Consider the following 23,587-nt stretch of genomic DNA (forward strand, 5'->3'; position numbering starts at 1 on the left):
TGTCACCCCAGGGAGGAAAGAGCATTGAGTTTCTATTATAAAGGGACACATTTTCTAACAGTGCAACCCTGGAAACTGAGGAGTGAGAATTACTGAGTGCAGTACAAGTCCCCCAAAAGGCAGAGTTATTTGGATTCTAAGGAAGGTCCCACTTCCCACCGGGCCCCTCCCTCTTTCCAGCCGCCTCCCAGGCGCGGGGGCGGGAAGGGCTGGGGAAGGGCTGGGCGACTGCCGACACGCCCGGGCAGGGCGCTCGCGTCCTTCCACCTCACAGACGCCGATTGACAGTCCCCCCAGAAACAGAGCTGACAGCCCGGACCTTTCTCCGCTTCCCGTCGTCGGGAGTCCGCGTGGACCATGTTTTCCATCCTGGGGAGATGGGGCGCGAGCGGCTTCTACCAGCGGGTCACCGAGGCACAGGTAAAGCTCTTTGGTGGAGGTGGGAGAGGCGGGGCGGTTTTCCGGCCAATCTGGGGACGAAGGGGAGTGGGGAGAGCTGACTGTGCAGACCCTGAAACATGAACTGATGTCTTAGATGCCTGTATACGTAGTAGTCAAACATACACACACAGACACACAGACACACACACAGACACACACACACACACACACACAGTCTTAAGAGCTAAGATCTGTCCATGGGATGGTGTGAAACTTCACCGAGCAAGATCTCAGTCAAGGTGGCTGCTGGAGGAGAGAAAGAGGCATCTTTGCAGGGATAAGTGGCCCCCCCTGTAAACAGAAACAAGCATTTGAGAAAAGAATGAATGGACCTGGCTTCCGCTGCAGGAGTAGAGGGTGGGATGGAATTCTACAACCAGTGGTAGAGCCCAATAAAACCCCAGGAAGAGACCCGGGGTAAATAAACTCCGTCAACTGACATGATATTGAGAACCCGAGGCCTGGAGCAAACCCAGAAACTGCGGACATTTGACTGTGCCTTGCTCCCCCGGGCACCCTATCCCTACCCCCACGCTGTGGTAACGCGTGCTTCTTCTACAGTGGAAGTCATGTGCCGTGAACTCTGCTGTTGTATGCCGGCATGTGTACTAAGCCGCTTCAGCCGTGTCCTCTGACTCTTTGAGACCCCATAGACTGTAACCTGCAAGGCTCCTCTGTCCATGGAATTCTCCAGGCAAGAATACTGGAGTGGGTTGCCATTTCCTTCTCCAAGGGAGCTTCCCGACCCAGGGATGGAACCCACCTCTCTTGCATCTCCTACATTGGCAGGCTGGTTCTTTACCACTAGCCCCACCTGGGAAGTCCGATTTCCTAAAAATATCTTACTTGTTTTACTTCTCATCACTACACAAGATAGGTCTTAGAAATAGGCCTAACACACTTAGATCTGTAGTACTTAAAAAGGAAGAAAAAAAATTTCAGATTCAGAGGATCTTGTTCTCATCCTGGCTTTTGTTAGTAACTTAAAGTGTCAAATAAATAAGAGTCTATTAATTACATATGAAACTATAAGTTTCTTTAAAAGTAGGACAAATTATATGTACTCTTTTTAAATCTATAAAGTATAGGAATTGAATAAGTCCCTTAAAATGTGCAAGAGCTCCACTAGGACAATATACCTTTCGGTTTGTTTGTTTGTTTAACTTGAGACATGTCAGGCTTAGTCAGGCAAACTGGTTTAACATCATCAGTCTAACCTCAAAGGTGGCCAAAGGCAGTGAACTACAAACAGGTGTGGTGGGAAATTATAAACTCAAACAATTTCTTCACTCCAAATTCAAGTGGACTCTTCCTTTAAGATTCCAACTATGTTTATTTCCTTGGCTATTCAATTCAGTTCAGTCGCTCAGTCCTGTCCAACTCTTTGCGACCCCATGAACCGCAGCATGCCAGGCCCCCCTGTCTATCACCAACTCCCAGAGTTTACCCAAACTCATGTCTATTGAGTCAGTGATGCCATCCAGCCATCTCATCCTCTGTCATCCCCTTCTCCTCCTGCCTTCAATCTTTGCCAACATCAGGGTCTTTTCAAATGAGTCAGGTCTTTGCATCAGGTGTTACTCAACGTCAATAGCTTTTTGGACCAAGAATCCATTTAGAAAAGATTGAAAATACTAATTTAAATAGCATTTTCTGTTTGTTACTTCTATGACACCAAGTTTTTTTGTTTTTTTAAGTTGATGGCTTTCAGGCATGTTGAAAACCTTGTATGGTTATATTTTACTACTTAGACTATATTTTTGGCATAGTAGAGCTCAGATAAAAATCCCAGCCTAATCTATAAGCCAAGAACATGACTTTCTGATTGAGTTTCTAGGGCTGGCATAGTGACGTATAAATAGAAAACCTCTTAAAAATTTTATTGGTGGTGATTAGCATTAATTCATTCACATATTTATTCATGTAAAACATTTTATGAGCTGGACCCTGGAAATATTAAATATTAAAGAGCAGAGACATTAATTTGCTAATAAAGGTCCATCTAGTCACAGCTGTGGTTTTTCAAGTAGTCATGTATGGATGTGAGAGTTGGACTATAAAGAAAGCTGAGCACTGAAGAATTGATGCTTTTGAATTGTGGTGTTGGAGAAGACTCTTGAGAGTCCCTTGGACTGCAAGAAGATCCAACCAGTCCATCCTAAAGGAAATCAGTCCTGAATATTCATTGGAAGGACTGATGTTGAAGCTGAAACTCCAATACTTTGGCCACCTGATGTGAAGAACTGACTGATTGGAAAAGACCCTGATGCTGGGAAAGATTGAAGGCAAGAAGAGAAGGGGATGACAGAGGATGAGATGGTTGGATGGCATCACCAACTCAATGAACATGAGTTTGAGTAAACTCCGGGAACTGATGATGGACAAGGAGGCCTGGCGTGCTACAGTCCATGGGGTTGCAAAGAGTTGGACATGACTGAGCGATTGAACTGAACTGAACTGAAGCATAGTATTTTCTACCCTCCAGAGAAGATAAGTTTGGAAGGAAAAAGTACCTGTAGGCAAATTATTGGATAGTCAGGTAAGAGTGAGGGTAAGTTCAGGGAGGACAAGTCTGAAGAGCCTTTACATCTCACGTAAGGAATTTGTTGAGTTTGCCTTGGTAACCCAGAACAAGAAATTGAGACTTGGAGGTAGGGATGGGAGGAGAGGAATCACTAATGGTAATACATCCTCCAGATGATCCAAGCACAAATAAGATTTAGCCAGCAGAAGTGAAGTACAAGGAAGTGGACAAGAAGAAAGGGGTTTCTAAGTAGCAGCAGACAGTAACAGCACATAACGGGTAGAGCTGAGGGTGTAGAATTATGACTTAAAAATAGAATGAAGTTACTGGGTTCAGTTCAATGTCTTATGCTTCTCGGTTGGAGGACCTTGGCCAAGTTTATTTTTTAAACTCTGGGCCTTTGTTTTCTCTTCTGTAAAATTGGGTTGACAAAGATATTCCCACCACTAAGACACATTATATCTAATAATACATGTATTTACAACAGAATCTGACACATAATAAGCGATTGGAAAGCCTAAGTTCTAAAAAGCATAAATCCCTTTTGCTTTCTAGATGGTTTTCCTTCTCTGTAAGACTTCCTGTATAGGCATTTTTCCATATCTTCCTTCACTCTTCCCAGGATCATTCTCTAATACCCACAAAGGAAGTTCCTGAAGTTAGGGGTTATTAGATATTATTAACAGTAGCAGTCACACAAACCACATCCTCAGGAGGCTACATCTAAAGGTTGAACGCAAAGAAGATCGCCAGCAACATGTTTCATTAAATCCTGGACCCAGGTTATGCTGTGGGCTAACCTTCCTGCTCCTCCATCACAATACAAAAATAACAGGATCACCATTCAAATGAAAATTGCCCATAAGACCTCCTGGAGGAGGGAATGGCAACCCACTCCACTATTCTTGCCTGGAGAATCCCATGGACAGAAGAGCCTGGTGGGCTACAGTCCATGGGGTGGCACAGAGTCAGACATGACTTAAGTGACTTAGCACAGCCAGCAACACGACATTAATATTACAGGATGCCTAGTATATACCCAGTGCTAGATAAGTACAAAGATAATAAAAAGAAAACAGGCTTTTTAGAAAACAAAAGCCTTTAATAGGCTTGGGAAGATGAAAGAAGTGAGAAATCATTTGATATCAGGTCTGCAGAGGAAGTGGTGTCAGCGAGAACAGGTGAGTTGCAAGGACTACAGAATGTCCAGTGGAGAGGATGGGAGTGAATTCAAACACTGAAGGAAACTCACAGAATTGTCATACCCTTGTTTTCAACACAGATGTTGCTTTGCAGCAATATGTTGATAATATACTCAGTGAGACCCATGCTATGAATTCAGTAGTTATTTACTGAGAAGCTATGTGTACATTCTTGGTACTTCAGTTCAGTTCAGTTCAGTTCAGTCGCTCAGTCGTGTCCGACTCTTTGCGACCCTGTGAATCACAGCACGCCAGGCCTCCTTGTCCATCACTAACTCCCGGAGTTCATTCAGACTCACATCCATTGAGTCAGTGATGCCATCCAGCCGTCTCATCCTCTGTCGTCCCCTTCTCCTCCTGCCCCCAATCCCTCCCAGCCTGGTACTTGGTAAGATTTAATTACCTCTACTAGATATTTTGCCTGCCTGATACTTCTTCTGGAAGGTAAATATGCTTGGAATTCACTGTAATAACTTCAGTATAAGATGCCTGGCCTTCATCTAATGAGGCTGTTTATTTACCAGAGTACTCAAACAACCTTGTATAAGATGCTTTCACATGAAAAGTGGACCTAGAGCAGATGTCAAATACCCAGTCCTTGGCCTGCTAAAGTAACCTTGTCTACTAACTCTGCAAGACTTTGGCCCTGAAATTCTTTTATTTAGCTGATGATTCCCTGGCCCAGCTGGATCATGGCCTCAATTGGTTAGCTTGGCCAATCTCTGCTGAGCTCTTTCAGACATGTACTGTCAGCTGGAGAGTTGGCTGGTGGCTGGATAATGTAAGACCAATGTCCTCATATGTTGGGCAGTCTTCAAGCTGTTGGTCAGGATGATGGGCTGTCAGATGAGAAGTCATTTCTACTCCATGTAGCCTCCCTTCAGGAGGCTAGCTTGGGCTCAGTCACATGGTGCACTCAGGGTTCCAAGCATAGCAAGCCTTTTGAAGTTTAGAGTTGGAGTTCTCTTAACATCACTCCTGTTGCATTCTCATAATCAAAAGAAGAAACAATGCTAGCCCAGATTCAAGGAGTGGGAAATAGAATCAGTCTCTGGATGGGAAAAGCTGCAAAGTATTTGCAGCCATTTGCATTTGGGCACAGAAATATGTGTATTTTTTATATGAATATGATCTTCACATTGGTGGCCAATTATCAAATTGGCAACTCCCTATAAAATAAAATGTGACCACTGAGTTAATCAGAGAGTTTTCACACATTCTCCTCACTGATATATGTACTAATTTTCCAAATAATGTGTTTGATAGCAAGATTTATGACAACATCATCGTTCACTTCTTGGCATGGTTGTTTTGGGCCACCGTGTGATAAATGTTTTACATTTGTCATAGCATTTATTTCTTGAAACAACAGTGTAAGGATATATAGCAATTTGTTAAAATACAGTTGACCCTTGAATAACAGAGGTTAAAGGTGCCAAATCTCCTCAAACTAAAAAATCTGCATGTAATTTATAGTCAGCCTTTCACGTATGTGGGATTCCCAGGTGTCTCAGTGGTAAAGAATTCGTCTGTCAGTGCAAGAGACACAGGAGATGCAGGTTTGGTCCCTGGGTCAGGAAGTTCCCTGGATAAAGAAATGTCAACCCACTTCAGTATTCTTTCCAGGGAAGTCTCATGGACAGAGGAGCCTAGAGGGCTACAGTCCATGGGGTTGCAAAGAACCAGACACGACTGAGCACACACACGTGCTCATTCCACATATGTGGTTCCTCCGTTTCTAAAGTTCCTCATCCATGGGTTCAACCAATCCATGATTGTGTGGTAAGAAAAAAAAGTCCAAATATAAGTGGACCCATGCAGTTCAAACCATGTTCTTCAAGGGTCAACTCTCTCTATATATATATAGTTGTTGTTTAGTTGATAAGTTGTATCTGACTCTTTTCGATCCCATGGATTATAACCTGCCAGGCTCCTCTGTCCATGGGATTTTCCAAGCAAGAATGCTGGAGTGGGTTGTCATTTCCTTCTTCATATATATATGTATATATATATACACACACACACATATATATGCAATGATTTATAGTGTATCATTTGCTATAACTCAGAGAACAGATTTGGAGTGAGTGCTTTCTTATCTTGAATCAGGATATTTTGCTGTGAAAAATGAAAATCTCTCAGTTGTCTCCCACATTTTGCAACCCCATTGACTGTGGCCTGCCAGGTTCCTCTGTCCATGGAATTCTCCAGGCAAGAATACTGGAGTGGGTAGCTGTTCCCTTCTCCAGGGGATCTTTCAAACCCAAGGATCGGATCCAGGTCTCCAACATTGCAGATGGATTCTTTACTGTCTGAGCCAACAGGGAAGTCCAAGAATACTGGAGTGAGTAGCCTATCTCTTCTCCAGTGGCTCTTCCCAACCCAGGAATCAATCTGGGGTCTCCTGCATTGCAGGTGGATTCTTTAGTCGCTAAGTCTTCTCTGACTTTTTGTGACCCCATGGACTGTAGCCCACCAAGCTCCTCTGTCCATGGGATTTCCCAGGCAAGGATACGGGAGTAGGTTGCCATTTCCTACTCCAAGAATATTTTGCTGTTCAGGATGAAATATTGTTTCATTCTTCTAGAATAAGAATTTTTTTTAATGTGGTAAACAGTTTGTAAATATGAAATCAGAACTGGATTAGAGAGGATTAATGCAAAATTGTTAAATATGGGACAGTTTCTAACAATGAAATTTAATTTTGTGGTTAGTGTAACTTTGTAAAAATAGAGATTGATGCTGACCTTAAAAAAATGTAAGAATATTGCCTCTGAGACCTTCTCTTTTAAACCCCTCTTCTTTTGGTCAAATTTATCAGGTCAATGGAAAGAGAATTATGGAAATACTATAAATCTTCCCAAATAATATATAATTGTGATAATATATAATTATGTATGTATATATGCATTTATACAAATTATGTAATTAAACATTTACACAGAAGTGAGTAAACCAAATGCCTATTATAGTCTATTGTTTTCCTACTTATCAGAAGAAAGATAAAACTGTTTTTCACTTAGCAAATAATATTTTAAATTTAGCTTTTATTGTGCATATATGTAAGCTAAATTATGTATTTATATATGCATGTATATACATACATATATACACAGTCATTTTAGTTTGAGAGGCTATATATATATACATGTGTGGTTATTCATATATAGAGAGGCACAGAGAGAAAAAGAAGAAATAATAGGAAATTTAGGAATAGTTTTCCTTTTCTACATGGTTTCTTGCTATGTAAAAGCCATAATATTAGAAGAAATCTTAATTTTCCTCTAATGCATTGTCCAAGGATATAATTGTATTAATTAAAGATTATGTTATCAACATAGCTGAAATATAAATTATTTCATGTTTACTTTCCACTTGCTGACAAAGATATTTCAAATGTAAAATAAAGGCATTTTCTTCATACACTAGCTGTTATTTATTTATTTATTTTAGAGATGCAGTCCAGAGAAAAGTGCTTCATTCTTCAGTAAGATGACCTATTCCTGGTTTAGTAGGTAAGAATTTTACTAATTTATCTGTAGTGTAACACATTGAGAAAATTCTGAGTGAAATGACATTTACATGTTATTCCTTTAATCTAAGCATGTATATTTTTACAAAATAACTTTGCAAAGGTTTTCTTCTCATGTGATTTATTCCAAAAATATCACAAATAGTAACATACAAATTAGGTCCACAGATACGACTGTTAATACTCCTGCAATATGGCTGCCCATTTATACTATTTCTATCTCTGTTAGCACTAGGAAGTGAAAATGAACATATACATATACATCTGCTAAGTCGCTTTAGTCGTGTCCAACTCTGTGCGACCCCATAGACGGCAGCCCAGCAGGCTGCCCCATCCCTGGGAGTCTCCAGGCAAGAACACTGGAGTGGGTTGCCATTTCCTTCTCCAATGCATGAAAGTGAAAAGTGAAAGTGAAGTTGCTCAGTCGTGTCGGACTCTTAGTGACTCCATGGACTGCAGCCTACCAGTCTCCTCCGTCCATGGGATTTTCCAGGCAAGAGTATTGGAGTGGGGTGCCATTGCCTTCTCCAACATATACATATACATATACATATTTTATACATATGCATATATATGTACATATACATGGGGCTTCCCTGGTGGCTCAGTGGTATAGAATCTGCCTGCAGTGCAAGAGACCTGGGTTCAATCCCTGGGTTGGGAAGATCTCCTGGAGGAGGGCATAGCAACCCACTCTAGTACTCTTGACTGGAGAATTGCATGGACAGAGGAGCCTGGTGGGCTACAGTCCATGGGGCCACACACAATTGGACACGTCTGAAGCGACTAAGCAGCAGCAGCAGACGTGTATATACACATATATGTTTAATCATCATGTATCTGCTATTTACTTTTACCCATTTTATATATTTTATTTCATGTAATTTTCCCCTATGAGATAGGCATTTACAGAGAGGACATTTGAGGCTCAAGGAGAGGGAAGCCAGGTAGGCTTGATATCCAAGTAGGAGGTACCTAGGTAGGAGGAGCAGACTGACCTGATGTTAGAAGTGAGTTTGAGTTCACATTTCAAGCTTTCTTTGTTCTGTTTTGTTATTTTACTTTTTACTGGAAATGCTCTCATTTATACTTATCTATGTAGTGCAGCATTAGTCACTCAGTCGTGTGTGACTCTTGCGACCCCATGGACTGTATCTCACCAGGTTCCTCTATCCATAGAATTCTCCAGGCAAGAATACCAGTGGTGGTGGTTTAGTCTCTAAGTCATGTCCAACTCTTGTGATCCCCATGGACTGAGAACCTACCAGGCTTCTCTGTCCATGGGATTCTCCAGGCAAGAATACTGGAATGGGTTGCCATTTCCTTCTCCAGGGAATCTTCCCGACCCAGGACTCAAACCCAGGTCTCCTGCATTGCAGCCAGATTCTTTATTGACTGAGCTACAAGGGAAACTCAAAAATACTGCAGTGGGTTGCTCAGATGGTAAGGAATCTACCTGCAATGCAGGAGACCTGGATTTGATCCCTGAATCAGGAAATCCTCTGAAGAAGGAAATAGCAAGAATATTGGAGTGGGTTGCCATTTCCTTCTTCAGAGGATTTCCTGACCCAGGGATCAAACCCAGGTCTCTGGCCTTGCAGGCAGATTCCTTACCATCTGAGCCACCTATTGTGCTTTTTGCTGAAAAGTTTCTCATTTATAATTATTTATACTCCTATTAAAACACACAGACATCATTTTGTAAGGCATATAATGTGGTTTATCTTACAGAATAATTTATAATATGTGATGAGGGCTTTAACACAAGAATTAAATCATATTGAATGAGAAGAGTTCATTTTTTCTAATTTTATACATTCAACAACTTTATGTTTTCTCCTATAACAGAAAGTTTATGATAATGTGAAACTAAATGTATCATTCTAACTTAATGCCCCTTGCTCTATAGTTGGTAGAAACAAAATTGCCCAATTTGATCTACAAATATTAGGTTAGGCAAAAAGTTCATTTGGATTTTTCTGTAAGATAGTATGGAAAAATCCGAATGAACTTTTTGGCTAACCCAATGTGTTTTTAAGAGTAGATGAATGCTTTAAAAAAAAAGTTTTTTGCATGCTAGATGTCCTACATTATGCTAACCTTTAAAAATGCAGAGATAAATGATCTAGATCTTGTCTTCCAGGAATTCATAATAGAATTAAAAAGATTAAAAAGTACACTATCAATTACACAAAAAGGCAGTCTAAGCATGATGGAGAAACACAATTTTCAGAAATGTCATTTAACCAAGTCTGCACAATTGGGAATGTTTCACAAGTGATTAATGCCTTAACCCAACATTTAAAAAGTATAGGGGTGAGCCAAAGTGGCATTCCCAGTTGAGCAAACACCATATACAAATCATGGAGGTAGGGGAGAACTGACCCTTCCACATTGGTATGTCAAGAGATCAGGTTGAAAGGACAGATCAGTAAGAGTTCTCTAGGATATCCTGAAGATAGTGAGAAGCCCCTGAAGGATTTTAAACAGAGAGTGACATATGATTTGCACTTCAGAAAATCACCTGTTCAATTCTGTGGATACATGTAAGAGATGAAAATGGAGAGAGACTGGTTAGGAGGCTCTTTGGATATCTTGGTAGATTTATGATTACCACCTGAACCATAATAATGATAAAGATGATGAACAGGAAGGAATACATTTAAGAGAAAGAGTTGATTGGAAGAGGAGATTGAAGAACTGGGGAAAGCGTTGAATAACGTTGGGTTTCTGGGTCAGATAACTGAGAGTTTCAGATATTGTGAAAATTTGTGAATTCAGTTTAGCAAAGTTTCAATTTCTGGTGCCTGACTCATCCCCATTAAAAAAAAAACTTACACGTGTTGGAGATGTAGATCTTAGGCTTACAGTTGTGGATTTGAGGCTCAATGACTGTAGATCTGTAGTCATGAACGTCATTGAAATCAAGTAGGAGAATCTATTTAACAAGCAGTGTATTGGGAATCCTCAGTATTTAAACAGTAAGAGGAGGGAGAGTCTACAAAGGAAGCTAAGTATTCAGAATGTAACAGACAAACCAAAGAAACAGTGTGATTGGAAACTAGGGAAACTGTCAAAAAAGGAAAAAAAAGTTAAGTGACCAATAGGACCAAATACTGAAAATTAAAGTAAGAAATGAACACTCTCCATTGAATTTGGCAACGTAAAAATTATTGGTGATCTTTATAAAAGTTGTTGAAGTAGAAAACTGATATACTTGATAAGCAAATAATTGGGCAGATGTTGAATTATGACAAAAATTCTAAGTTATACAAATCTATGAATCACTTAAAGAGGATTGCAGAAATTTTATGACAATATGCTATATTAAATTATGCACTAGAAAAAATAAAGTTTAAATGGAAACTATGTAAATGTGGACTATTTACAGTTAATGATTTTGGTTTTTCAAATTTGTGTATGTTTAGATATGTTTTTCAAACCTGAGTTCTGTCTCATCCATGAATTGAGAATAAGAGTGATGTCTACACTGGCTTTAAAATTTTCAGACTGTCGTTTTTAAGTCACAAGCTAACAGAATTTAAATGATGCAAATAATTTTAAGTAAATGTACTTTAAAAACTTTTATTATCAAACTATATGCATTTTGACAAATGAAAACAATATGCATTTATGTTAAATATTACAAACACAATTTTAGGAGGCATGGAGTATGAAGCTGAAATTAAATTTAATATCAAATAAAACAGCAGAATTTAAAATATAGCAACTCAATATCTTGAAGTCTATATTTTAGATCAAACAACCAATAAGTTATACTTTTTTAATATCTCATTTATTTTCTGTTTAACTCTCACATGTCGGAACTAGATAGGAAATATTTTCATGGCATGCATTATCTGAAGCTATCATTGGCATTAAACTAATGTGGTTGCTTATCTGGTGCTGAAACAATTGCAGCTGAATCATAGCTATTGTTAAGAGAATGTCTCTTTCAAGACACTGGTTAATTGTGTTCTCAGATCTGTTCTTTGAGTTACAGAATGAAGTCAGAAATTATTTCCTAGGCCAAATTCAAGCTCCCCTAATTATATGAATAATTTGATTAAAATGTGCTCAGATGATGCAAATGATTAGGAAATTATATGCTTATGAGCCTTAATTCCTAAGGCAGTAGCTGTCTAAATCATGTTGATGATTAATAATTATGAAGGTTTTATTAGCAAATATAATCTGTCATCAGTGTATAATAATCATGGTCATAGAATGATCCCCTTGACATACATGGAAAAATCTAGTTAAAATTTTTATAGTTCACAATTGAATTATTTTAACTGGGGATACACTATTCAATCTGTCCTACCTTTTCCTCATGTATTAGTAAAATTTGTACATTACCTGACTTTGTCTCATCCTAAGATTTTTGTACCAACTGACACCTTGCCTTTTCCCATTACATAATCACCCCTTTCCAGAAATGTTTAAACAGATGATTAGCAATAATAAGGGCTTCCCTGGTGGCTCAGATGGTAAAGAATCTGCCTGCAATATGGGAGACCCAGGTTCAATCCCTGGGTCAGAAAGTTATCCCCTGGAGAAGGGAATGGCTACCCATTCCAGTATTCTTGCCTGCAGACTCTCCTGGACAGAGCAGCCTGATGGGCTGCAGTCCATAGGGTCGCAAAAAAGACACGACTGAAGTGACTTAGCACACACAGCACAGCAATAATGAAATTGACGGTGCTGCCATATATCTATACTTTCCAAGTATTTCGATTATTACTCATCTGCAAAATGTATATTTCATCTCACCCTGTTAGCCAACTGCCACTGGTCTACTACCATTACTATCAGTTGGATAAGATATTATGCACACTTGTTAATGTTAAATACACTCAAGATTCTCTCTAACATAACAAAAATGAATATACAGTGGAAATATTACATTTAATGACATTGTATGCCTTTGGGTAAGTAAGTACTGGTGTATATCACGTTTAAAAACCTGTGACCAGTCCCTAGAGTTCCTGCTGTTTAACAGCCAATAAAAATGATTGCTCTATATGCTTTAGAGAGTTGTCCTTTGAAAAAAGTATATCAGTCTATAAAAAACCAAGATGCTTGTATGTACCTTTATTATTGCTTAAGGACTAAAGTCCACAAGTTTGTAGGATCTGGTGCATTTCATTGTTGGGAGGGTCAACTATTGGTCCAAGAAGCTTCCCCAAAGCTGCTTTATGAATTGATTTAAAGAAGCACCACTTCCTCTTCTCCTGGATTCATATGTGTAAAAGTTAGACACAGAAGAGAGCAAAAGAGGTGGAAGAAGCACACACCTGGTAAAAGGAAGTCACAGCTGAGCCCAAGTACACCACAGTCAATTCGGCTTAAGTGTCACTTTTAGATGGTTCTTTATTTGGAGACTCAGCATGAAAGCCAGGGGTCACTTATCCCCATGAACCAAAACTGCTGAGTTTTGCATAGTTCTACCTCAAAATGCTGAGGCAGTAAATGTTATTAAAAATGCTTTTGTGAAAATCAATGCAATCTTATTTTGAAAACGAATATTTATTTTGTGGAATGGGATAGAATAAGTTAATATGACATTGAAGTAGTTTATTGCTTAATATGTTTTTAAAAGTGCACTGCAGAAAAATGTCCAGCATATTGAGCCAACAGAAACATGATTACAAAAGGTCCTTTCTTAGTACATTTAAGCTTTTTTGTTAAATATGAATTGTAATATGATATTAGGTAGTGTGTAATAAAAGTGAAATTGAATCCCGTGGAGACTGGTTACCATGGGATTTAAATCCATTCTGGGGTCAATCAATTCAGATTGTTCAGTAACAATGACAATGAAAGCAGTTCCAGTTTGGGGCAGTGTAATACTTTGTTATGGTCACTTGGACTAATATACTTTATAATGAAAAGAACTGAATCTATAGAGTCAGAAGGCCCGGGTTTAAATGGAAGTTTAATTTCTCACTGAACAAGTCATGTCATCAGGCTCAAAACGGAGTGTATCTCAACTATATGACTCAGGAGTGCTTCACATAACGGAATACTCAAATAATAATAGCTTAAACAGATAGATTAAAAAAAACTTTTTTATGTTATTGGGTAATACACCAGCCTTGACCCTGCTTCTTCTATCCAGGCTTCTTCTACCTTTCCACTCCATCCTTAGTATTTGGCTATTTACCCTTGGTGGCAAAGATGGCTTCTCCATTTCAGACCACCATGTCTTCAGTACAGGGAGGAAGGAGAAAAGCTTAGGAAAAGGGAGGCAAACATTTTTCTCCTTTTGAAGTTTTGTGTCTCCTTTTCTTTTTACTTTTAAAATTTTTTGTGAGGCTGGTGGGAATCTCAGTTCCCCCATCAGGGGTTGAACCTGGTCACAGTAGTGAAAGCCTGGAATCCTAACCACTAGGACATCAGGGGACTCCCTGTTTTGTGTCGTCTTTTGAAATAGAGAGGTCTCTTCAGTAGATTTTTTTAATAGATATTTTAGCTTTGAAGTGAAAATATTAGTTACGCAGTCATGTCCGACTCTTTACGACCCCATGGATTATAGGCTCTGTTCATGGAATTCTCCAGGCAAGAATACTGGAGTGGTAGCCATTCCCTTTTCTAGGGGATCTTCCCGACCCAGGGATTGAACCCAGGTCTCCCACATTGCAGGCAGATTCTTCAGTCTGAGCCACAGCCTTAACTGACTTATTAATGTCAAGCAAATAGTAATGAGATTACAGGGACACATTACTTTGCTAACAAAGGTCCGTCCAGTCAAGGCTATGGTTTTTCCAGTGGTCATGTATGGATGTGAGAGTTGGAGTGTAAAGAAAGCTGAGCGCCGAAGAATTGGTGGTTTTGAACATCAATTGGAGAAGAACTTCAATTGGTATTGGAGAAGACTCTTGAGAGTCCCTTGGACTGTAAGGAGATCCAGCCAGTCCATCCTAAAGGAAATCAGTCCTGAATATTCATTGAAAGGACTGATGTTGAAGCTGAAACTCTAATACTTTGGTCACCTAATGCCAAGAGCTGACTCATTGGAAAAGACCCTGATGCTGGGAAAGATTGAAGGTGGGAAGATAAGGGGATGACAGAGGATGAGATGGTTGGATGGCATCACCAACTCAATGAACATGAGCTTGGGTAAATGCTGGGAGTTGGTGATGGACAGGGAGGCCTGGCGTGCTGTAGTCCAGGGGTCGAAAAGAGTCGGACATGACTGAGCAACTGAACTGAACTACAGGGACTGATTTAGACCAATCATAGTTCATAACTCTATGGTTGGAATATGGACTTACTCTGAGTTCAAGAGATTTTCAACTGAATAAATATCAAATTCTAGTCAGTAGGAAGATGATGAGGCAGAAGGAAGGGATGTAAGGTAAATATAAATCATTGTCTGCAACAATAACGTCTGTGGTATAACTAGACCATGCACTTTAGTTCTCCTGGGACAAGCCCAGTTTAGACCTATTGTTCTTGCATAATTACTCACAATGTACTCTGGAGCAAGCTCTTTGAGTGAAGAAATGTGGAAGTACTAAGAGGCTGACAGTATCTTAAGGCTTCAGCTCCAAAGCGGCTCTGTGATAATGACTCATGTTCTATTGGTCAAGTAGGTCATATGTGACCAAGACCCAAGTTTATGCAGCAGATACAGGTCCTCCACTTGGACACTCTGTGAAGTCAAGTGTCAAAGGGTCTATATAGTCCCAGCAGAGGACAGATTCATTTCTATTTTCACACAAGCTTAAAAATCAAATGTGGGTTTTGGCGTGAATATCTTACTGTGAATATTAGCTATTTAAGTTCCAGTAAGGGAGGTAAGTGGAGAAGAAAATGGCAACCCATTCCAGTGTTCTTGCCTGGAGAATCCCAGGGACAGGAGAGCCTGGTGGGCTGCCATCTATGGGGTCACACAGAGTCGGACACGACTGAAGCGACGCAGCAGCAGGAGCAGCAGCAAGGGAGGTAAGAGTGGGTTTTGCTGGTGGCTCAGTGGTACAGGCAATGGCACCCCACTCCAGTACTCTTGCCTGGAAAATCCCACGGATGGAGGAGCCTGGTGGGCTGCAGTTCATGGGGTCACTAAGAGTCGGACACGACTGAGCGACTTCACTTTCACTTTTCACTTTCATGCATTGGAGAAGGAAATGGCAACCCACTCCAGTGTTCTTGCCTGGAGAATCCCAGGGACGGGGGAGCCTGGTGGGCTGCCGTCTATGGGGTCGCAGAGAGTTGGACATGACTGAAGCAACTTAGCAGCAGCAGCAGCAGCAGCAGTGGTAAAGAATCAGCCTGCCAATGCAGAAGATGCCGTTCAGTCCCTGGGTCTGAAGAATTCCCTGGAGAAGGAAATGGAAACCCACTTCAGGATTCTGGCCTGGGAAATTCCATGGACAGAGGAGCCTGGTGAGCTACAGTCCATGGGGTTGCAAACGAGTTGGACATGACTGAAGCAACTAAACAACAGTAAAGGGAAATAGAGTAGGTGGGTGTCTCCAATATGAGGTGAGTAAATGCAATTAGTGTTTTCACTGAATAATTGGATATCTAAACAGCCCTTTTAAAAGCTACAAAGGATTATTATATATTGTTGAACTTCAGGATAGAGTTGTGTGATTTTTCGAACACACATTCTAGTGAGTCCAACCTGATCAATAAAATGAATCAAGAAGTGAAACGAATGTATGCAGTTTTGTTTTAACGATTGTTGGTTTTGATGAATTGTTTTCCTTGCTCTTTCATTTTTAGAATAATTATTTTAGGCTATAAGAAACCTTTGGAAAGAGAGGATCTTTTTGAACTTAATGAAGGCGATTCCTCCTATATTGTGTGTCCCATCTTTGAGAAACAGTGGAGGAAGGAAGTTTTAAGGACTCAAGAGAGGCAAAAAGTAAAGGTAACTATTAAATCCTTAGTACTTAACTGCATAACTTGTTCCAAATATGAGATACTATTGTTAATATGGAAAATCCCTTAAATATGTTATAAAACATGTCATTTCCCTAACAATACTAGCTGTTATTAAAGCTAATTTCTGTCATCAAATTATTCAGCATCTGTTTAAAGCTCAGGAGCAAGTGTGTTATATGTATATAATTTGGGGCTTCTCACCAGTATCCTTCCTCATCCATTGTAGCAAAGATAGTTTCCATATCTCAGAGCATCATATCTATTGGTCAAAGTAAGTCATATAGTGGCCAAGGCTAAGACTTACAGGGGGCAAGAGTAGGCTCTTCAGATGTAGCCTCACGCACACACACATACATACACACATGAATATATATACAATGTATGTATATAGTCTTTAGACTTCTCAAAAAGAAAATATAATTTGAAGATAAAAACTGTATTAGTGAAACAGTTTCAAAACCCACAACAGTGATTTAAAAAATGGTTTCCTTTCCTGTTTATGCCACATGGTATGAATAACACCATGTGGTTTGGTACCATTCTATACCAATAACAGGGACCTTGTTTTCAAGTTTAATTGAACTTATTCCTTTCATGTTGCTTTTTCATCTTTGGAGTACATTACTAATTTTATGATTATGTATATTTTATGGATTAGTTCTGTTCTCTTTTCTCATTGTTTTTGTTTTCTTTAATTATGTAGTCATCTTTTCATAAAGAGGCACACACCAGGAAGCCATCTCTACTCCGGGCATTGTGGAACACTTTTAAGTTTGCCCTGATTCAGGTTGCATTATTCAAAGTATTGGCTGATGTTTTGTCCTTCACTAGCCCACTCATAATGAAGTAAGTTGAAGTTGTTTTTTTTTTTTCCCTTTCCCACAAGTACTTGATAAGGAAGTTTACTGTTTCACTTTAAAAATGTACTAAAAAAGAGTGGGGTGGGTTCATATTACAGATTTTATTTAGATACAAGCATTCCATTAAGTTTGCTTGTGATATGAATGTGAATTATGATAATATAGTAATTATTGAAACAACCATGTATTAAGCACTATTCTAAAATCTTTATATTAATTATCTAATCTAATCTTTACAACAATCCTACAATGTAGGAAGTAATATTGTACTCACTAGCACAATGTAGAAACAAAGAAATCTCTGTAATTTGCCTAAGACCATACAACTAGAAAATACAAGAGTCACAACACAAATCTGGGAAATCTGGCTTGAGTTTATATGTTTAGGAAATGAAATGACACATACCTTTACTATTTTTCTTTGCTGTGACCTTTTTGGAATTGAACTTTATCAGCCAAGGTAATACTATATAAATATATTTATGCATGTATTTATGTGTGGGCTTCCTTGGTGGCTCAGCTGGTAAAGAATCCACCCGTAGAACAGGAGACCTGTATTGAGTTCAATTCCTGGGTTGGGAAGATCTCTTGGAGAAGGGAACGGCTATCCACTCCAGTATTCTGGCCTGGAGAATTCCATAGACTTTATAGTCCATGGGGTTGCAAAGAGTTGGACACAACTGAGTGACTTTTTGGAATTGAACTTTATCAGCCAAGCAAATAATAATACATAATAATGCACAATGGCACCCCACTTCAGTACTCTTGCCTGGAAAATCCCATGGACGGAGGAGCCTGGTAGGCTGCAGTCCATGGGGTCGCTAAGAGTCGGACACGACTGAGCGACTTCACTTTCAATTTTCACTTTCATGCTTTGGAGAAGGAAATGGCAACCCACTCCAGTGTTCTTGCCTGGAGAATCCCAGGGACTGGGGAACCTGGTGGGCTCCCATCTCTGGGGTTGCACAGAGTCCAACACGACTGAAGCAACTTAGCAGCAGCAGCATAGAGAAACTATCTAAGTAATTTCTATTTCTAATAGTGGCCATATGCAAGGATTCATGAGCAGACAGTAACACTGAGTCTTTGATTGTATGCCTCCAAGGGTACAAGGAAAGTTTTTTTTATTAACCAATTATTATATATTTTTTGTTTTGAATATGTTTTCAAGTTGGAGTTTTTAAGAACAATTTAATTCATGAAAATAAAATTAATTCTGAGTTGCCAGATCCCAAATCACATCCAGGCACATATTTCGCCCATATTTATTAAGCACTTACTATATGCCAAACTGTTCTAAGTAGACCATGGGGATTGACCAAAAATCAAAAAGTCCCTGCTCTGATGACACCTAGAAGGGAGAGATAAACAATAAATGAATACGTATAAATTTTATTAAGAGGTAATTACTGCTAAGGAAAACAGTATGGTGAGGTAGTGGGGCACAGCATACTGGTCTGAGGAACTGGAAGTTGCTGTTTTCTGTGAGGTGATTAGGGAAGACATTGGTTATAATGGTGAAACTTGAACACAGTTCTGAATGAAGTTAGGGAGGAAGCCGAGATATATCTGTTGCAAATAGGAAGAACAAAGAGGGCTAAAGCCATGAGGCAGCAGCATATTTGGTATTTTTGAAGACTCATAGGAGGCAAGTGAGTGGAGCAGGGAAGCTGAGAGGAAAAGTGGTAAGACTGAGGTCAGATATACACACTACCCTGTGTAACATGTGTGGCTTCCCTGGTGGCTCAGAGGTTAAAGCGTCTGCCTGCAATGCCGGAGACCTGGGTTCGATCCCTGGGTTCGGAAGATCCCCTGGAGAAGGAAATGGCAACCCACTCCAGTATTCTTGCCTGGAGAATCCCGTGGATGGAGGAGCCTGGTGGGCTATAGTCCATGGGATCGCAGAGAGTCGGACTCGGTTGAGTGACTTAACTTTCACTTTCACCTTCATATGTAACATAGACAGCTAGTGCAAAGCCGCTGTTTAGCACAAGGAGCTCAGCTCTGTGATGAGCTAGAGGGATGGGATTGGGCGCTGGGAGGGAAGCTCAAGAGGGAGGTTAATAAATGTGTACTCATAGCTGATTTGTGTTGCTGCAAAGCATAAACCAACACAACCTTGTAAAGCAAGTATATTCCAATTAAAAAAAAATAGAGACATTGTGGGGATGGGGAGACAAAAAGGTTGAGGTCAGAGAGTTTGGGCAGCTAAAAAGATTTTTAGCTGGGCCTTACAGAATGTGAGGGGAGCTTCCCCAGTGGTTCAGCAATAAAGAATCTGTCTGTAATACAGGAGATGCAGGAAACTCGGGTTCGATTCCTGGGTCAAGAAGATCTCCGGAATAGGAATTGGCAATCCACTCCAGTACTCTTTCCTGGAGAATTCCATAGACAGAGGAGCCTGGCAGGCTGCAGTCCATGGGACTGCAACGAGCTGGACACAGCTGAGACATTCAGCACACACGCAGAGAATGTGATGATACAGGCTTTCATTTCATGTTAGAAAGGAAACCTTTGGAAGACTGTGAGCATAGAATGATATGATTAGACTGCAGTTTCATAGGAATCACTCTAGTAGCTATGTAGGAAATGAAGTACAGAGGAGCAAGACTGGAAGAAGCAGCAGCTACTGGCCAACTCTGATAATCCAGGCAGAAGTCCATAGCAGCCTCAAGATTGTGGCAATGAAGGTGATAAGCAGTTAGACTTTGGCTTTATTTTAAAAGTAGAGTCAACATTATACCTTGATAGTTGAATGTAGGTTGAGAGAAGAAAAAAGGAGTCCTGGTGCCTTCAGAGTTTTTGTTTGTCACAAGATGAATGAGTTACCATTTACTGACATACAGAAGGCTCAGAAAAGAGTAAGGCGTACAATTTGCTAAATTTGAAATATGCATTAGATTTTCTGCAGAATTAAATTAACAGACCTGACTGCCATCCTTTGGAAAGACTGTTTATATGGCTGGCCTCAGGCTGGCAATTAGAACTTGAATTTCAGGAGAGTTCTCACTTACCCTAGCTGATAAGAGTGGTTCGATGTGGCCAGACTGTTTTATACATGTTTTATACATGATCCATGCTGAATTCCTCCTTTTTTTTCTGAGAGTTTGGAATTTCAGCCTGTGTTAGAAAGAGGGTACCCTGGATGCTGAGTCTTTAAGGGGCTTCCTTGTTTTTGTTCAGTCACTAAGTCATGTCTGAATCTTTGCAAACCCATGAACCGCAGCATGCAAGTCTTCCTTGTCTTTCACTATCTCCTGGAATTTGCTCAGACTTGGTGATGCCATCCAACCATCTCATCTTCTGTCGCCCACTTCTCGCCCTGCCCTCAATCCTTCCGAGCATCCGGGTCTTTTCCAGTGAGGTGGCTTTAGGGAAGTGACCACACTATCATGGATATCTGGGTCATTAAGACTTTTTTTGTAGAGTTCTTCTGTGTATTCTTGCCACCTCTTCTTAATATCTTCTGCTTCTGTTATGTCCATACCATTTCTGTCCTTTATTGTGCCCATCTTTGCACGAAATATTCCCTTGGTATCTCCATTTTTCTTGAAGAGATCTTTAACCTTTCTCATTCTATTGTTTTCCTCTATTTCTTTGCACTATTCACTTAAGAAGGCTTTCTTATCTCTCCATGCTATTCTCTGGGACTCTGTGTTCAGGTGGATATATCTTTCCTTTTCTCCTTTGCCTTTTGCTTCTCTTCTTTTCTCAGCTATTTGTAAGTCCTCTTCATACAACCACTTCGCTTTCTGGAATTTCTTTGTCTTTGGGATGGTTTTGGTCATTGCCTCCTGTACAATATTGATGAGATTACTGTAGGAAAACTAGAAAATACCTTTCTACCCAGAAGCCTGAGAAACTAAGTGTTGACTGTGTGTGAGTGTGTGCTCAGTTATTCAGTCGTGTCCGATTCTTTTGTGACCCCATGGATTGTAGCCTGCCAGGCTCCTCTGTGAATAGGATTTGCCAGGCAAGAATACTGGAGTGGGTTGCCGTTTCCTCCTAGAACAGAACTCAGGTCTCCTGTATCTGGCCTTATTTATATAAAGCTTGAGTAAAAATAGAGAGAGCGAGAATGCAAAATTGGGCAAGTGGATAAAAAGAGCAGGCAAGAATGTGTGTGTGTATGTGTGTGTGTGTAACATTTTGACAGTACTTAGTTCACACATGTATTTTATTACTTTGGATGTTTAACACTTCTTCCCTTTTCTCGATTTGTATATGACCTTCAGGCAAATGATCCTTTTCTGTGAACAACGCCCGGATTTTGGCTGGAGTGGTTATGGCTATGCTTTGGCGCTTTTTGTTGTAGTCTTTTTGCAAACCCTGATCCTTCAGCAATACCAGCGTTTTAAAATGCTCACTTCAGCAAAAATTAAGACAGCTGTAATTGGACTGATCTACAAAAAGGTAAAAGATTAAAAAAATTCCAAGTTTCTAAATAGACTCTGTCCAGTGCATGCTTTAAAATAAGGGATCTGGAAAAATAGAAGTAGTATTTAAAAAATTTCCATTATGCACTTTGAATATACATGTATTTTGCTGAAAAATAACTTTGACTCATCAATATTAGTTACATCAATTTCTTTACAGGGTCCTCTCTCTATATTTCCTGAAACTTCTAGTCAGCCCTAATGCCTGAAACTAAATGATGTTCTTTGTCCACTCTTAATGTCACTTAACTCCTCCTCAGAAAATGAATGGAATTGACTATTTCATGGTTGTCCCTATTTATGTATCAATAAATTAATTTCCATGGTCATTTTCCTTCTACATAATACCTTTTACTTCTTCCTCTGCTCACTCTACTTTTTCATAAAACAAAGCCATACTTCTTTATAGAGTTGTTATCTATTTCTGTTTGAGTCTAAGCCCCTTCCTATCCATCCGAAGAGCTGGTTGACCCTTATACCTAGCATAACTCTAAAGTTTAATTGGTCCTTTCTTGAAAATGCAGTTTTAAACATCACCTCTTTACCATTCAGAGCCTATTTACATCATAATTATAAACAGTTAAAAACCTTTCTCCCTTCTGTTGTTATTACTGAGTTATTCAGTCAAAAGTATATTTTGCCTTCTTATTCTGTAGTCCTCTGTCAATCTGTGTTCTTCAGATTTGGAATAGGAACTTAACTTACCTATTATACCTTTATCATCTAAGACAGTGGCTTTCACATATTTTTATAAAACTTGGAAGACTGAGTAAATGAATAAATGAGCCATTACCTTCAAAACTAGGAAACTATTAAGCATACATAATAAATGTGTGAAACTATCAATAAATGCAGATGTTTTAAGATTCAGATGAGCAGGAAATGTACAATATTTGAAGGCAGTTGAGGAAGGTTTCTGGAGAAGGCAATGGCACCCCACTCCAGTACTCTTGCCTGGAAAATCCTATGGACGGAGGAGCCTGGTGGGCTGCAGTCCATGGGGTCGCTGAGGGTCGGACACGACTGAGTGACTTCACTTTCACTTTTCACTTTCCTGCATTGGAGAAGGAAATGGCAACCCACTCCAGTGTTCTTGCCTGGAGAATCCCAGGACGGTGAGCTGCTGTCTATGGGGTTGCACAGAGTCGGACACGACTGAAGCGACTTAGCAGCAGCAGCAGCAGAGGAAGGTTTCACATAGAAAGGAGCCTTGAAATAATCTTTGGGAGAAGTGTAGGATTTGTTGACCTGGATATGAAATGTCACAGACCATTTGGCCATATTAGGCCAAAATGGAGGCAGCAAGTGATTTTAGAGATTCTAGAATGCTCCAAGCCCAACTGAGCCAGAATATAACTAAACTTGCAGTAAACCTAGCTCTGTGTGAAACTGAAAGTGTTAGTTGCTCAGTTGTGTTCACCTCTTTGCGACCCTTTGGACTGTAGCCTGCCAGGCTCCTCCATCCATGGAATTTTCCAGGCAAAAATACTGGAGTGTGTTGCCATTTCCTTCTCCAGTAGATCTTCCCAACCTAGGCATTGAACCTGGGTCTCCCGCATTGCAGGCAGATTCTTTACCACCTGATCCACCAGGGAAGTCCTGTATAACTAGCTCTGTGTAACACACCCCAGATACAGGGTCAGATAGGCTGTTTGTAATTTTACAGGTTGTAACTTCTGAGAAATACAAATGTGGAG

The 23,587-nt window shown here is 39.9% G+C and overlaps 1 protein-coding gene across 4 annotated transcripts in view; it reads left to right on the forward strand.

Moving 5' to 3' along the window:
• Nucleotides 1-211: 211 nt before the first annotated feature.
• LOC147380223 (multidrug resistance-associated protein 1-like) overlaps nucleotides 212-23,587 on the forward strand; it is a 96,202-nt gene continuing 72,826 nt past the window's right edge. For 3 of the 4 annotated variants that reach the window (XM_086411736.1, XM_086411703.1, XM_086411725.1), the window contains exons 1-5: nucleotides 212-420; nucleotides 7,621-7,682; nucleotides 16,433-16,580; nucleotides 17,298-17,440; nucleotides 21,690-21,867. In XM_086411736.1, coding sequence (XP_086267862.1) covers nucleotides 358-420; nucleotides 7,621-7,682; nucleotides 16,433-16,580; nucleotides 17,298-17,440; nucleotides 21,690-21,867 — 594 coding nt within the window. In that variant the 5' untranslated portion in view covers nucleotides 212-357. Of the gene's footprint in view, nucleotides 421-7,620; nucleotides 7,683-15,549; nucleotides 16,170-16,432; nucleotides 16,581-17,297; nucleotides 17,441-21,689; nucleotides 21,868-23,587 lie in introns of those variants that run through there. The other variant, XM_086411714.1, reaches the window with a different exon arrangement.

This window comes from Bos grunniens, chromosome 1 (genome assembly GCF_055505025.1).
Source record: "Bos grunniens cultivar Pamir isolate PY7600 chromosome 1, Bosgru_T2T1.0, whole genome shotgun sequence".
Classification (NCBI taxonomy): Eukaryota; Metazoa; Chordata; class Mammalia; order Artiodactyla; family Bovidae; genus Bos; species Bos grunniens.